Source organism: Bicyclus anynana, chromosome 21, assembly GCF_947172395.1.
Source record: "Bicyclus anynana chromosome 21, ilBicAnyn1.1, whole genome shotgun sequence".
Taxonomy (NCBI): domain Eukaryota; kingdom Metazoa; phylum Arthropoda; class Insecta; order Lepidoptera; family Nymphalidae; genus Bicyclus; species Bicyclus anynana.
The window spans coordinates 443,239-459,199 of NC_069103.1; the positions used below are offsets into that span (position 1 = coordinate 443,239).

The following is a 15,961-nucleotide window of genomic DNA, read 5'->3' on the forward strand; positions in this document are numbered from 1 at the left end:
GAAGTGTGATGTGATAGTGTGAAGTGTGATGTATCTATTGTAAGTGCATTATGTTCTCAGAAGAATCATCATCTTTCGAAGAAACTTTTAGAGAGTTATTTGTGACAGATTTCGTCCAGAGATTATTCTACTCTCATTCTTAATTATTTGAGTCATGGTTGCCGGAGTAATGACAGGTACACGAGGCTCAATACCTACGCCTCACATCTAGTAATGATCAGTTCTATTGACATAGATCAACACAGACGCCTCAGAATCCAATTCCTACTAATATTTTAACGTGAAAGTTTGTATGGATGTTTAAATGTATGTTTTTTTGGATGTATGTTACATTTTATTGCCGCTACTACTGAAGCGATTTGGTTGAAATTTAGAATGGAAATACATTTTACTCTGGATTAACACATAGGCTACTATTTATCCCGAAAAAGACCATGGTTTCCCGAGACTTGGGAAAACTGATGATTTTGATGATATGAATGTTTTTTACCCTTTCACGCCTCGACTACTGAACCCAATTAGCTGAAATTTGATTATGAGATATATTATAGCCTGGATTACTTTTTATCCCTAAAAAAATCAATGGTTCCCAAGGGATTCGTTAAAAACTAAATTCCACGCGGACGAAGTCGCGGGCGTCCGCTAGTATTAGAACATAATTATCAGTAACGTACCGTGATGAAAGCGATACTTGCCACAATCGATGCAAACGATCGTCTATAGTCTGGCAAAATCGTTGATGACACACCCCATGATATGCGGGCGACGGGGGCAAAGACTGCTCGGGTGTATTGTGTGTGCGGGGAAGTGAGGTGCATCGGGACCGTCGGACCATCGGGAGGGTTACGAACGAAGTTCCCAAGCTATAGTTTACAAAACAGTAGCTTCTTATTCATAAGTTTGTTCTTGCCGCCGTAGCACTTGAACAAGATACCTGACAGAGAGGTGTAACCCGATCCGACACGGCCTGTCCGTGACGGACGGACACGTGACGCCGTGCGACCAAGCGGATCACTGCGGACACTGATAAGGTCGTTCACCTGACACTTTGTGAGATACATTTTCAATCTACAAACAACAATCTCATTTGGTCACGATTACTTGGATACATTTGTTTTTAAATACATTAGGTATAGTTAAAAAAACTGCTTTCGACTTCTCAACAATATATTATTTAGATTTTTGTTTATGACTAGCGGACGCCCGCGATTTCGTCCGCGTGGAATTCAGTTATTCACAAATCCCGTGGGAACTGTGGATTTTTCCGGGATTAAAAGTAGCCTATGTGTTAATCCAGAGTATAATCTATTTCCATTCCAAATTTCAGCCAAATCGCTTCAGTAGCCGCAGCGTAAAAGAGGAACAAATATACTTACACACAAACTTTCGCCTTTATAATATTCAGTAGGAAGTAGGAAAATGGAACAATTTTTCAACGTATATAATATTCATCATCATCATTAATATATATATAAAATTTGGCACCCACTTGGATATTATTTTGTTGGCATAATCGTTAACGACATATATTTGTGCTATAGAATTTGGCTCTCATTTTTAACCGATTACCAAAAAGGAGGAGGTTCTACGTTTTTCCTTACGGAGGAGGTCTGTATGTTTTTTTTTTTATGTATGTCCAGCGATAATTCCGTCATTTTTACATTTGTGTTTTGATAGGATTAAGTTAACCATATAGACAGAAATAACAAAAGCAATTAATATTGCCATGTCAACGTTGAGGACGATCCGGTCATTGCACGGAGAAAAGCAAAATATACTTTATACATTAAGAACTTCGACATAATAGCGATAAATTCAATACAATTTTGTTGCCGACAGTACCCACGGCGCACGTGGCGGGGGTGCTGGGCAAGAAGGCGGCGTTGCCGTGCGACACGCAGCCGCTGGCGCGCGACGACCGCGTCGCCATGGTGCTGTGGTTCAAGGAGGCGGACTGGGAACCGCTCTACAGGTATGTATGCCCAGTAGACCTAACATGCGACCAACGACATATCACCGTAAGATAAATCTCAACCAATAGTTAGAAATCGGAAATACCGATCCCTTTTATTGCGTTGCGACGAAAGAGATGGAACAACTCCGCCATTGGTTGATGTTTTGTCTATTTCTCTTTATTACCCAGCGGACGCCCGCGACTTTGTTCGCGTGGAATTCAGTTTTTCACAAATCTCGCGGGAACCATGAATTTTTCCGTAATGAAAATGTGTTAATCCAGAGCAAAATTTATTTCCATTCCAAATTTCAGCCAAATCGCTTTAGTAGCAGGAGCGTAAATTAGGAACAAACATACTTACACACTTACTTACAAATTTTCACTTACACACAAAGTTTCGCCTATAAAATATTATTGTGATGTGATGTCGTTTAAGCAAACATGTCTAATAAAAAATATAATGTGTTAAATCAATCAAAATTCAACGAAAAGTAAAACATGGCCTAAGTAGGTACTAAAAGACGTTGGATATGCTTAAATAGAACCGTGGATAGAACGGGGCGGTCACGTTCGTTAAAAAATTGAAAGAGATAATTATAAATTTTTTATCATTATTAATTTTCTGTTCTTCGAGGAACGGAGGTGTAATATCTCCGGGTTAGTATGAAAAGTTTTAAAGAATTTCATAGACCCGATCGATTCTTATCCAGGCCCTGATGATCCGAAATCGTGTAATCTAATCACTGAGCCAATAGGCAGAACATGAAATTACAAACTCGTAATTAGGCCCACAAAGGTAAAGCGGTAAAAGATAGCTTTTGCCTCTATTTGCGGTCCCGCTGTATCCCGTCCAATCAAAAAGTGATTTCACCGGCGGCGGTCTCATTTGCATGACCCGCACTATGAACCATTCCTACTGTTTTACTTAACCGAATTACTAAGTGAAACCCAATGTAAACTAACTTTTTTTGTTTTGGATACTTAGACTATTTTGGAAAGACTTGCATTTAGATAGTGATGAGGTGTAGATACCTACCTATAGACAGACATTTGTGTGGGAAGCTAAAAAAGCGTCAGCAAAGCAGAAACATATTTATGATCATCTCTGCGTGGTTGCTAAGAGACAGTAGGTTTCGCTTTCACACACGGCACCAATCTATGTAATGAGAATGACCTCTGGCGCAGTGGAGGTTCTCAAGAGAGAGTCAAAATTAGGTCTAATATAAATTTTATATTTTTTTTTATTCTTTACATGTTAGCCCTTAACTACAAATTACTATCTCCCCTGATGATAAGTGATGATGCAATCTAAGATGGATGCAGGCTAACTTGTTACGAGGAAAATGAAAATCCACAACCCTTTCGGTTTGTACACGATATCGTATCTGAACGCTAAATCGCTTGGCGGTACGTCTTTGCCGGTAGGGTGCCAGACCTGGACCAATTCAGAAAACATCAATTGGCCCAGCCGAGGTTTGAACCCAGGACCTCCGTCTTGTAAATCCATCGCTCATACCACTGCGCCACGGAGGCCGTCAAATCCCCGTATCCCATCTCCTATAAGGATAGAGGCATATTGAAATCCGTTGCGCTGGTCTATTCGAATCAATTGACAATGGTGATATCTTATAGTTACGACGTGCGAGGCCGCTCCGCCAGCCAGCCAAAGCTGTGGTCTTCACCGACGGGCTTCGGCGCACGAGCCTTCTTCCGCGCGTCGGCTGCACCGTCGGCGCTGCTGGTGGACAGCGTGGGCGGCGCCGACACCGGCGTGTACCGCTGCCGCGTCGACTTCAAGAACTCGCCCACCAGGAACTTAAGGATTAACTTCACTGTTATTAGTGAGTATCTGCACTGATGATGTCTGCCAGTTGTGGCACTGCATGTTGGAAGTGACTTCTTATGCGGGTTATGTAACTTAACTAACTCTAACTTCTAACTTATAAGAAGATAAGTGCATCCATGAAATTATTAATAGATCTATACCAAAACGAAAACTTAAACCTGCGAAATTCCCGGTCTGGTACAGTGGAAACTTAATTAAACTTATATCGGAAAAAGATAGGCTTCGCAAAAAATTTAAGAAATACAATAATCCTAGAGATAATTTTGAATTCCAAATCATTCGTAGTCGTTGTCACAAACTGTATAATATATGTCTTAAGGATTATAAGCACAAAACAGAATCTAATATTTCTAAGAATCCCTGTAATTTCTGGAAATATTTTAGACACAAAAAGAAAGGAGAATCTTCCCTGCCTGCATCTATGAAAATTGAAAAAGAATTGGCAAACTCAGGCACTTCAATAGCCAATCTTTTTGCCGACCATTTCTCCTCTGTCTACTCGCGACCACATAGTCGCCAACCTACTCTTGTTGAGTTTCCCCCAATCAATAATACTCCTCATTTAGCTAAAATAAAGTTGCTTGAGTCTGATGTCATAAAATGCATTAAATCTTTAGATCCTCTTAAAGGTGCTGGTCCAGATAATATCCCACCTGTATTTATTAAACGTTGTGTATTTTCCCCAGTGAATGGAAGAAAGCACGAATAGTACCAGTATTTAAGAAGGGAGACAGAGTGGATGTTAAAAATTACCGTCCGATTTCAATACTTTCATGCTTTTCAAAACTTTTTGAAAGTCTAGTTCACCCTATTCTATCTCGGCATTTGGACAATTTTCTCACGAGCTCTCAACACGGCTTCAGGACTGGTCTATCCGTGCAATCAAATTTGTCTGACTATACTTCGGATCTCTGCTATATTGTGGATAAGGGGCAACAGGTTGACGTCATTTACACTGACTTTAGTACCGCGTTTGATAAGGTTAACCATATACTACTCGTTAACAAACTTATGCAATATGGAATCAGTGGTCCCCTTGTCAAATGGTTCAATTCATACCTCCAACTGAGATCCCAAACTGTTGCAGTCAATGGCTATGAGTCTAAAACGTTCGTGGCATTATCTGGAGTGCCACAGGGTTCCCACCTGGGGCCCCTATTGTTCTTGGCCTTCATTAATGATATTTCTTCAGTGACGCAACATTGTACTAGCTCGTTGTTTGCGGATGATTTGAAAATTTATAAAACGATTAAATCATCCAACGATGCTAAATTACTACAAGATGACTTAAACAGAATTATCAGATGGTGTGATAACAACCACATGACTCTTAATGCTAACAAATGTTTCCACATTAAATTTACTCGAAAAAAAAAACCACTTGTTTCTAGTTACTCCATTAATAACACGATATTGCAAGAGTTATTGGAAATAAAAGACTTAGGAGTCACTATGGATAGTAAATTAACGTTTAAACCTCACATAAATAATATTGTTCAAAAAGGTGCTCAGCTTTTGGGATTTTTAAAACGCAACACAAAGGGGTTCTCTTGTAAGACCAAAATTATTTTATATAATGCCTTGGTGAGATGTTGTCTTGAGTTTGCTAGTGTTATTTGGAATCCAATCTACAGTACACATTCCCAACGCGTTGAAAATATACAACGATCGTTTACTAGGCATCTTGCCTTTATATCGACCGGTATTTCGCATAGGATGCCCTACCACCAGCGACTAGCGGAGTTTGAAATGTTACCGCTACGAAGAAGACGCGATATGATGGACTTATGCTTTCTCCACAAGATTTTAAATAACAAAATCAAGTGTGGTAACATACTTGAAAGGGTATCCCTAACAGTCCCGCGTAGATATCCACGCTACCGTACTATGAAATTGTTTCATATTCCTTTTGTAAAAACTAACCTTGGTATGCAGGCCCCCATTAGACGAATATGTGCCAAGTATAACGAAGTTTCTAAAACTTTACCGGAGATCGACTTCTTCCACAATTCCTTCTATGTCTTTAAAAACAAGTTGCATGACCATTTTAAACTCCATAATAATTAAATTGTCTCTATTATTAGTAAGATTTAGTTTAATGTTAATGTTTTTTCTTAATATTTATTCTTTTTGTTTTGTATAATCTACCTACCTAGTAAATTAATTTAAAAATTGTATTTAATTAAGTTAAGTTTTCTTCTTTATGCTATTGTTTTAAAATTATATACTATTTTATTAATTTTAAATTAGGTAATAATTAATTTTGACATTTAATCCTTCCTATAAATTTGACATATTATAATTAGTTAAGTGTTGACATATAATTATATAAATGTTATGTGCGCCTATTGTTTATATGCATATCAGAACTCTTTAATATGTGTTATCTTATGTTTTAACGTTTAATATGTGTATTGTTGGCGTGCTTTTATATAAATAAATAAATAAATAAATAACTTACCTCTAACTTAGCTTTTATCTGTACTATATTTCGATTACATTTTAAGTTCAACTGTGAAGAACTGTGTAGATTTCAATTTTGTTTGCACACGGACAATTTAACTGAACAGTATAACTGTACGTTTAAACTGCGTAAAGTCAGCCATTGGCAGTCAATTATTCTCACGTTTCTGCAGCGCAAATGGCAGCGAAGACATTTCATGAGTCGAGCCGTCATGCACGTAGTGACCAATACACGATCAGTTATAGTCGTGGGTGCTGCAGAAACGTGAGAATAATTGGTCGTCAATAAAAATAGGATCGTAGCCCGCATTGGCGTGTGTTTGTATATATAATATGTGTGTGTATGTTAAGTAATGTAAAAGCACGTGTGAGCTACAGTTTTATAGGTACAGTTAAAACGTCTGTGTGTAAACCTGAAAACCTAAAACTACACAGGAAAAATCTAATTGAAATATGATCACACAAAACTGAAATCTGTATCCCAAATCTTTTCCTTTATTCTTGAAATTGCTCAACAAAATAAAGTCTAAATTCATATATTTCAATTAGGCGTAGTTTACAAGCACTGTTGAAACGTCAGGTAATTTAAGTAATGGTTATAATTGAAGTTGAACACTTAAAATTAAAGTTACGAGGATACAAGCGTGGTTAGATAAGACCACAACAAACTCAGTCAGGATTTATTTTAGTCTATAATCATGTCACAATAATATTTAAAACCAGCCAGTCATTATAGTGCATTTCAATTTCAATCTTTTTAAACAATAACTTATCATCCCCTCAAGTATACAATGCAAACGTTGCATATTGTTAATCAACAATTTTCAAAGCATTAAATAATAATTAGTTGCAAACTAAAAAGTGATTAATTTCGCCTTAATTGAACTTCAATCAGCAACACTCATTTTATTTACGTAATACATAGATTAAGATCTGGTGGGAAATATTGAAGAGGCATTGGGTAAACTTTTTAATCGATATAGTAACTGTACTTGGGGAAGTAAAACTCTACAAGCAAGCTCGTGCCAAAGCTACTCGTAGCTCGCTTGTAGAGTTGTTAAAGTTTTCTAATTATTCTTAATTAGCTGTTGCCCTCGATTGCGTGTAAAACAGTGTATCGTTTCATAAATATAATTTATATCCTTAACTTAAGACATAATGCGTATACAAACTTTAATCATCAGTTTCTTCAGTTTGATTTTTTTTCAAAGAAGTTCAATAGTAGTTATTACTGTCCAATGAATAAAAAATAATTCTATTTAATTATTATTATTAATATATTTGCTATCATATCCAAAAATATAATGCAATTTTAATTTCAATCTAATATTTTTTATTTGAACATATTTGAATTAACATCTCGTCTGAACAAGTGGGATTCGACTCTTATATTACTAAAGGTATTTTATTTTATGCGAAGTTTTGTTAAAAAATATTAAATGGGTCCGGACTAATAACCGCTCTCAGGACTACTATTGTACCCACTTCAAATAAATTTCTAGGTTTTAGGAGAATTGGAATATTGATCATATCTAATAGATATAGCAAAATATTCTTTTATAAAAAAAATACCTCTTCAAAATTTCTCAGCAGTTCTTTGACTATAATGGCTACAGCGCTAATGAAAATGTAATTAACGTAAAGAATAATCTTCAAAGACAAAACGGAGACGAAGGTCAGACTTGTGATACTAAGGTTATGATCCTAATGAGATTGTCGCTGTAAAACTTTAAGAATACGAAGCATTTTATTACATTGGTCGACATTTAAAAGAAAACCATTTTCAGCCTTTTTTATCGGCCCACTAGAGGGTAGAGCTTTTTTTCTCCTTAAAGAAAAGAGATTATGGAGTTAAGACTCACCACGATGCTCTGAGGGTTGGCGGACATAGGGTGAAGTTTGTCTCTTGTAACGACCGAGCTCAGATATTAATGATGTAATTAATGAGCGTGGCTGAAAGCTTAATTTGCTCTTCGAGGCACGGGGTGTAAAACCACAAACTTTTCAACCAAGGGCTGAAAATTTTTCGGAAGAAAGACAAGCTGTATATTTCAATAGAACATAGGAACATAGATCCCCGTTATCTAAAGCCACATAAGCTAACTACTGAAACAACGAGGAACCCATATTCGGCTCACAGTTGAGCACAAGTCACCTCTCAGAATGAGAGGGGTTAGGCTATTAGACCACCACGCTGGCCTAATGCGGATAGGCAGACGTAGAGAATTAAGAAACTTCTATGGTACACAGGTTTCTTTACGATGTTTTTCCTTCACCATTTGAGACAAGTGACTTTTAATTTTTAAAATGCACATAACTGAAAAGTCGGAACGGTTTCGAACCTATGCCCACCAAATCGAAGCTTTACAAAGATTGAACTATTATTACTAGATATTTATTGATATTTGAACATTATTAGAGTATTAGTAGAGTGATCATATTGATAATTCATGCGTATTGATTCACGTGGCTAATTTGTGAACATGAATGTTTGAATAAATAGTTAAATTTGTAATTGCAGCTTCATGATTTTGATTAAATTATTTTTGGCTTGTTTACTTCGGTCACAGCACAGAACAGAAAATGCTAAAGCTGTCAGAACTGATCCTTACTCAGCTAACAATACCCACTTGGTTGCAATGCCTCACTAGACCTAAGCTACTTTCGCAGCAGATTTTGCCTAGAAGAACTACTAAAATTCTATTCATCAACTACAGTAAGCAGTCCTTTCCTGTAGAAGAAAGCAGAGCCAATTGTTTCCAAGAATCTTTGTAATTTAAAAGGTCAGTATTATACGAGTACTAGCGGAAGCCCGCGACTTCGTCCGCCCGTAAATCTCCATATTCCTCCGTTCGTAGCGGACGTCTACTAACTGTAAACTATCTCTCTGCCAAATTTCATCTTTATGAGGCAAGTGGTTTTCGAGATTTCGTGATTAATGACCTTCGCATTTATATATGTCACCGTTAGATTGTTAAATACGTTAGTTTATACCCTCACTCGTGACATTCTTTGATTTGTCCATTGTAATTTTTTACAATTTTTATTGCACCCGCTGTAATAACTCTATGGTAAATTTATCCTGATTGACAATTAAATGGTCTCACTTCCGATAGATTATAATATACCGAAAAATAACACGTTTAAATGTAATCAGTATTTTCAGTTCACAATATGACGGTAGATTATAATATCACGAATGAGATTGTAAACTAACGTATTTTACAATTTAACGGTAACATATACATTATTATAAGAGTCAAAAGTGATTACAAATATAAGAAAACTAATGTCGAACAAAGGTTGTGATTCACAACCCTTGTCAGGACAACTTAATTTACAAATCAAACTGTAACCAAAATAAAACCGTAGAATGGCGGAGAATGATCCTTAGTGGAGGCACGCATTTGTGAACGATGTGTGTAGGATTAAAGGACCCTTTGACTGATATCAAACACTCCCCTTTTCCACTCAAGTCACTCTCCCCGCCTATCCCAAGTAACCCATTAAGAATTACACAACAAGAGGTGTGGACGGCTCGAACGCCACGAGCACACTGAAGGCAACACGAGATCGAGCGACGTCATATCCGTCACAGACTACTATTTCCTAGACTATTTATTAAGAACATGTACATTTAAAAGCGGCCAACGCGGCGATAACAACATATTAAGATGACTATAGAGTCGAGAAGCAATTTACCATCAGAATAATTATTTACTGTGCGTAAGATAAATTAAACAGATATAGCAGGTCGAAAAGCGATAAATTCCGGCGCCGGCCGCTCCTCGGTACAAACATGGAGAACACGCAGCGTGGCGGTATTTCATTAAAATCGAGCGATCAAAAGGATTATCCAATTTAGAGTGAGCGGCAGCCGTGTGGCCGCACTGACAGCGGACAGGGTGAAAGATGATACGTTTATTTTAAAACTAGCTGACGCCGCGCGGTTTCACCCGCGTGGTTCCCGTTCCCGTAGAAATACGGGGATAATATATAGCCTATAGCCTTCCTCGATAAATGGGCTATCTAACACTGAAAGAATTTTTGAAATCGAACCAGTAGTTCCTGAGATTAGCGCGTTCAATCAAACAAAGAAACAAACAAACTCTTCAGCTTTATAATATTAGTATAGATTGTGACACACTGCAGCTTTAGCACTATAGTAGTAGTAGTAGTAGTAGTGGTACAATTTGGGCAATTTAAGACTCCCGCATCCCGCAAGTAGAATATGTGTAAGTTCGGAACAACATAGAAATACCACTCTTGTTATCTTTGGCATAATCTTGTACCAGCTTAGTATTGTTCAGCAACAATTTAAAAAAAATACAAAAAATCCCAATATATATTTATCCTTGGTTATACTCGTATCGTATCATTATACAAACTGAGTTGATAATTTTGTCAAGACAAAAATTATAAGCCTAAAGGTTGAAAAGTTAATTAAATCTTAGGATGTCTTTTGATAGATCAACTGTATAAAATATATTCGTATATCATTAAATTGCCATCAAAGAAACGCAAATAGGTATTAATTAATTAGGTATCTTTGTATCTACTCGTACCTACGCCATACAGTTAATTTTGAATAGTACATACTGAATAATCCATTATCTTTGTGTAATAAGTAGATAATGGTCACAATATAATGAAAGTATCGCTGACACTAACACCACACGCGCTGTGGATTATTGTTTTCGCAGCTTCAAAGAATTAAGAAGTTATGATACAATAACAACAAAATGAAATTAGTTTTCAAATTAAATGTATACGATACTAAGGGATTTTGCTCGCTAGGCGGCCATTACCACGACCAGTGGCCGCAACGACCAGCTGTCCCATCCACTAATTTGGTCTTTATTAACCACCTACTAAAATAAACATGAAATTAAATAACCACCGCATCTTTCGTATTCCGTAAAGCAAATTTTTAACAAAAATCGTAATTTCAACTGGGCAATGTCATCTACCTACTCTGTGGGTTGTCAGTAGACATATAATCTTAATTTCTATCAGTTAGCATTATACAAATAGTGAATATGAAATCACTTGACTTAAGAATTATGAACAAACGTCAAAGTTAGTGAATTGGCATGAAGAAACCTTAAGAACATCGCAAAATTGGCTGCAGTCTGGCACCACCGGTCGTTGCGACCAAGCTACTATTACGAATAGTTTTCTAGCCCACAGCACAGAAATCGCTAACGCTAAGAGGTCCGTTTATATCTACAGACACAGTGCGTCACAGACAAGTAGCGTGACAGACACTCATAGACACCATCTATTCACACTGCCCAACAGGTAGCTAGAGACACGTAAAGTCCTTTTCATGAAAGAAGTACCCCAGACAGCTAATGTCTTAATGGCGCTCATTATCAGCAGACGTAGGTATAAACGGACATTTACGTATACCAGCCAGTATTGCGTGGGCAAAAATTAACAACTGCAGTAGTCCGACTATTGGCCGATTCTATTCGCGTAGTGCATGAGGACCCTAAAATTTATAAAGGAAAATAAAGATTAATTAAAAATAAAATATAAACACGAAGTATTAATAGAATATTCTAAATACGTACGATGTTTTTGCTTCTCAGATGAAATGAAAATATAAGGTGTTGTATCTCTAGGCAATTTTGCTTAAAATAATATTATTACTGCAATCTTGGTCTTTTGTGAATTGTTGACTGGTGGCTTGGCTTGGGTACAAGGCCCTTGGATACAAGGGCTTGGTGCTATTTATAGTATAATAATACGTGCCTATGTGTGTGCGAGCGTGCGTGCGTGTGTGTGTTGGGCTCACCTCAAACAAACTGTGTGACAAACCTCATGAAGTTTATCAATATGTAGATTCTATTTTCCCAAAACAACGTTAAAATTCCACTTTAAATAGTACGCGAGTTGGCAAAGCTTCAGATTTCAGAAAAGATTACAAAATGTCTGACCATTACAGGCACGTAGCATTTATAGCTTGGCAAATTCGTTCGTAACACTCCAGTCCTTTCCCCCCGTTGCCCGCATATCATGGGAGTGTCATCAACGAACTTGCCATATTTAAATTTTCTTATTTCTTCTGCCTCTGACTAAAAAATTATCAGTTTTTCAAATCGCAGTAATTTCTCATTTTTTAGTACTCTTTGTCTTCCCGATTCGCAATTATCAACCTCGGGAGATAAAAGATAAAAATAATGTATTCGGTATTGTCTGAAATTCTCAATGGACTGAAATTAAAATGGCGATACAGTTGGATATTAATGATAGGAGGTTAAGTAATAGGTTAGCTACTTCTGATTCAAAGAGCTTCTTTGACGGCTTTTAATTTATTTCCGCAGCGGGAGGCAATTAAGAAAACTGGTAATAACAAAATAAGGAATAACTAAATATTTATTTTTTACTTGCGGATGCCTGCAAATTTGTTCACGGAAATTTCTATTTTCATATAAATTTTCATCATTTGAAACCTTTTAGTAGAGTGGAATTTTCCAGTTACCTACTGGAGTATGTATGCATCATACCACTTACCGATACCTACTAGTTCTAGTGTATTATTTAAATATCTAAAAAAAAAGTTATCTTCTCCCTTCATAACATCGATATCCCCTGTACCCCAGGAAAAGTCACTAAAATAATTGAGTTTTGGAAATTACCAAAAAATAGAACATATAACATATATTTCTATGTGTGTCCATAGCTCCACCCAATCGGCCAGTCATCATGGACGCGAAGACCAGAGACGTGACCAGGCTACTGGAGCCCTATGATGAAGGCGACACCCTGGAACTGCTGTGTGAGGTATATGGGGGTAAGTTTATTTTTATTCTAGGGATAGCTTCTCGATATCACTTGATGTTAAGTAATGTAGGAGATAACGGATTAAATTATAGCGCTATATAATTTCTTGCGTCCACATGCGGTTGCATCTAATTCGTACGATGCGGATCAGTGGACGCATACCATTAATCACCTGGAGGTCTTCCTCTTCTTCTTCATCTTTCCTGGGCCTTTGAGGGCCTTGAGCTTGCTCCAGAAGCTTAGCAGGCCGCCCAGGTTGCCGAACGCCTATCACCTGGAGGTACCGATTAAAATCTTCAATAGAAGCTATCGATACTTTAATGAAGCTCTCCGAAATTGGAATGAGTGAGTTGAGAGAGAAAAGCACTTATTCATTATCTGCCGAGAATGCTCGACAGCTAGTCAGTCAGTAATACATTGATAGCTCTAGTAAAGTAGCATCGTCAGATAAAATTATATTCATTTGATTCGAGGTACCACGCTTAGCCTCTGGTCGGTTGCATACCCATCCTTCGTGCCACCGCACTGCCATCCCGGGGTGTTTGAAAACATATTAACGTTAATACCTCTGTAAGGTATACGGAGGTACTAAGTTCATTAATCGGATTACCAGCGCTCTTAGGTTAGGAGCATGCTATATTACTAAGTGCAACCTAAGTTCGTAGCCTCTAACGATGGAAGTCTATAGACATAGTGCTCCTAACTCTTATCGGATTTTCGTGTACGCAACTTGCTCGTACCTAAGTAATTTTATCTTAATAAGTAAGAATTACTACAGCAGTATCGTAACTTCGAACTATTTCTTGTAGTCTAGTCTAGTAACTAGTCGATAGTAGAGAACGTTAACATTTTGACTTAACTAAATAATTATTTTGATTTGTTTAAGCAATACATTTATACTTTTAGCAATTAATCGTTTATAACTGTTAAACCGTGAACTCATTTATTTTCACATATCAAAAAGGGTCGTTTAAAATACACATATGGCCCCTCTTCACATTGGCCAAGTACGTTGGCCAATACCATTTGATAGCGAGCATATTGGTCAGCGTATTGGCCAATGAATTGGCCAACTTTAAGAGCGGGCATAACGCGAGTCCCGCTACGCGTATTACTGGTTTTTTTATTTAATATACCGTTATTATGCCGCGAAGAGAAAAAATATTGCCAGCAATAAATAACACTCGGCATCGTTAATGAGATTAATGTATTCATACGGTTCTTTGGAGATCGCATTATTCAGCTGTACGTCGGACAGCTGCCGAAATTCAGTTTGCGATATTCATAGCAGTGTAAAAATGAATAAATATTTCAGTAAAAAATAATTATCAAAAGTCAAGTATACAAGTATCCCTCAGGGGAGAGTTTCAGGTCCATCTCTATTCCTAATTGACATATAATGATATCTTGCTTACTAGTGATATCTACTTAGTTTTGTTTGCAGACGCCACATCACTTTTTTAGAAAAATAACTTTTGAAAATGTTAACTCGTTAGCTTAATGCACAACTTAACAACAACTTAGAAGCTAAAATCGTGCTTAGAAAACATTCTTAGTGTCCAGTGCTCTGAAATAGAATGGTTATACAATACGGTACGACATGTTTTTTTTAAATAGATTATAAATAAATAGATAGAATAGATTCCAATTAAAAATGGTATAAAATATACAAATTATATTGAATCTCATGTGTGCCATAAAATTGTATTAGGTTTCGCTCTATCCTTATGATTACTTTTACCGCTTTTGTTTGTCAACCGGAAGAGCTGAATGCTGAATTTTACGGCAATTAGGAGCCGTTACATTTTTAATAATAATAGCCTTAGCTTGACTGTACCTGTTTTTCCTCCGAGTTTTATTACTTCGCAAAGAGCAAGCATTTTACGGACAATATCGCTTCCCCTCGTTTAAGGTAATAAATGTTTTAATACATTTCCGTGGGAATGGCATTGCCTTGTTTCATATAATGACACCGACTCGAACATTATACGTTTAATGGACAAACTTGTTAAATACATTTGTAAAGTCAAACTCTTCGTTGTTCAAATATTCACTAGGTAATGGGTAATTCACCCTGTTATTTAGCGTAAAAAAGAGAGGTTTTATTAGTTTTATGTGTCTGTCTTTGCCTCTGTTCTTTTGTCTGTCATAATAGACCGATTATGATTAATGTTCTTTGAGAGCTGACATGATCGAGTTAATTCTTATTCTATTACGATAGGAAGAATTTCTTTTTTTGGAAAGTTATTATTTACGTCAGATTTCAAAAAACGTTGGGGGCTTAAACATAATTCTATCTCTCGCTGTTTTATGGCGTTTCCATGGAATCATAATATTTAATTACGTTTTTTTCGACGTGCTATGCACTCATACTCACCATCAGGTAGGTTCTGCTCTTTGAACAGTCTAAAAGATCTGGAATTTATCAAGAATTAGATTAGAAAAGGTGCAGCTTTATGCTGAATGGGAGACCTTTATTTGGTCCGTGCGTTTTCTTTTTGCAGCTTAGCTTAGCTTAAGATTTTTACTGACTAAATAAAAATATTTTTATTCTTCTTCTCCTTAGAATAAATTGACTATTTGAACTTAGTATTTGATTAGGTATATTAATCTATACTAATATTATAAAGAGGTAAAGTTTGTAAGTTTGTAAGTTTGTCACATTTTTTAAATGGGGTAATCTTCGGAACTACTGGTCCGATTTTAAAAATTCTTTCACCAGTAGAATGCTACATTATCGGGGAGGGCTATAGGCTATATTTTATATTGGTAACATATATATTAGCCGAGTTATCACAGTTTTTGTCATACAGGTCGGACCGAAAATCCTCTTAGGCAGACTTATTCGCATGCGCTGCCTTAACCATTGTGAAAAATTGAAATTAATGTATGGAGGCTTTATGTATCTT

General features: G+C 36.7%; 1 protein-coding gene across 1 annotated transcript in view; it reads left to right on the forward strand.

Moving 5' to 3' along the window:
* LOC112053649 (neural cell adhesion molecule 2) overlaps positions 1–15,961 on the forward strand; it is a 111,603-nt gene that overhangs the window by 50,375 nt on the left and 45,267 nt on the right. Inside the window, exons 2-4 of the mRNA XM_052888095.1 lie at positions 1,840–1,972; positions 3,587–3,795; positions 12,952–13,062. Coding sequence (XP_052744055.1) covers positions 1,840–1,972; positions 3,587–3,795; positions 12,952–13,062 — 453 coding nt within the window. The remainder of the gene's footprint in view (positions 1–1,839; positions 1,973–3,586; positions 3,796–12,951; positions 13,063–15,961) is intronic.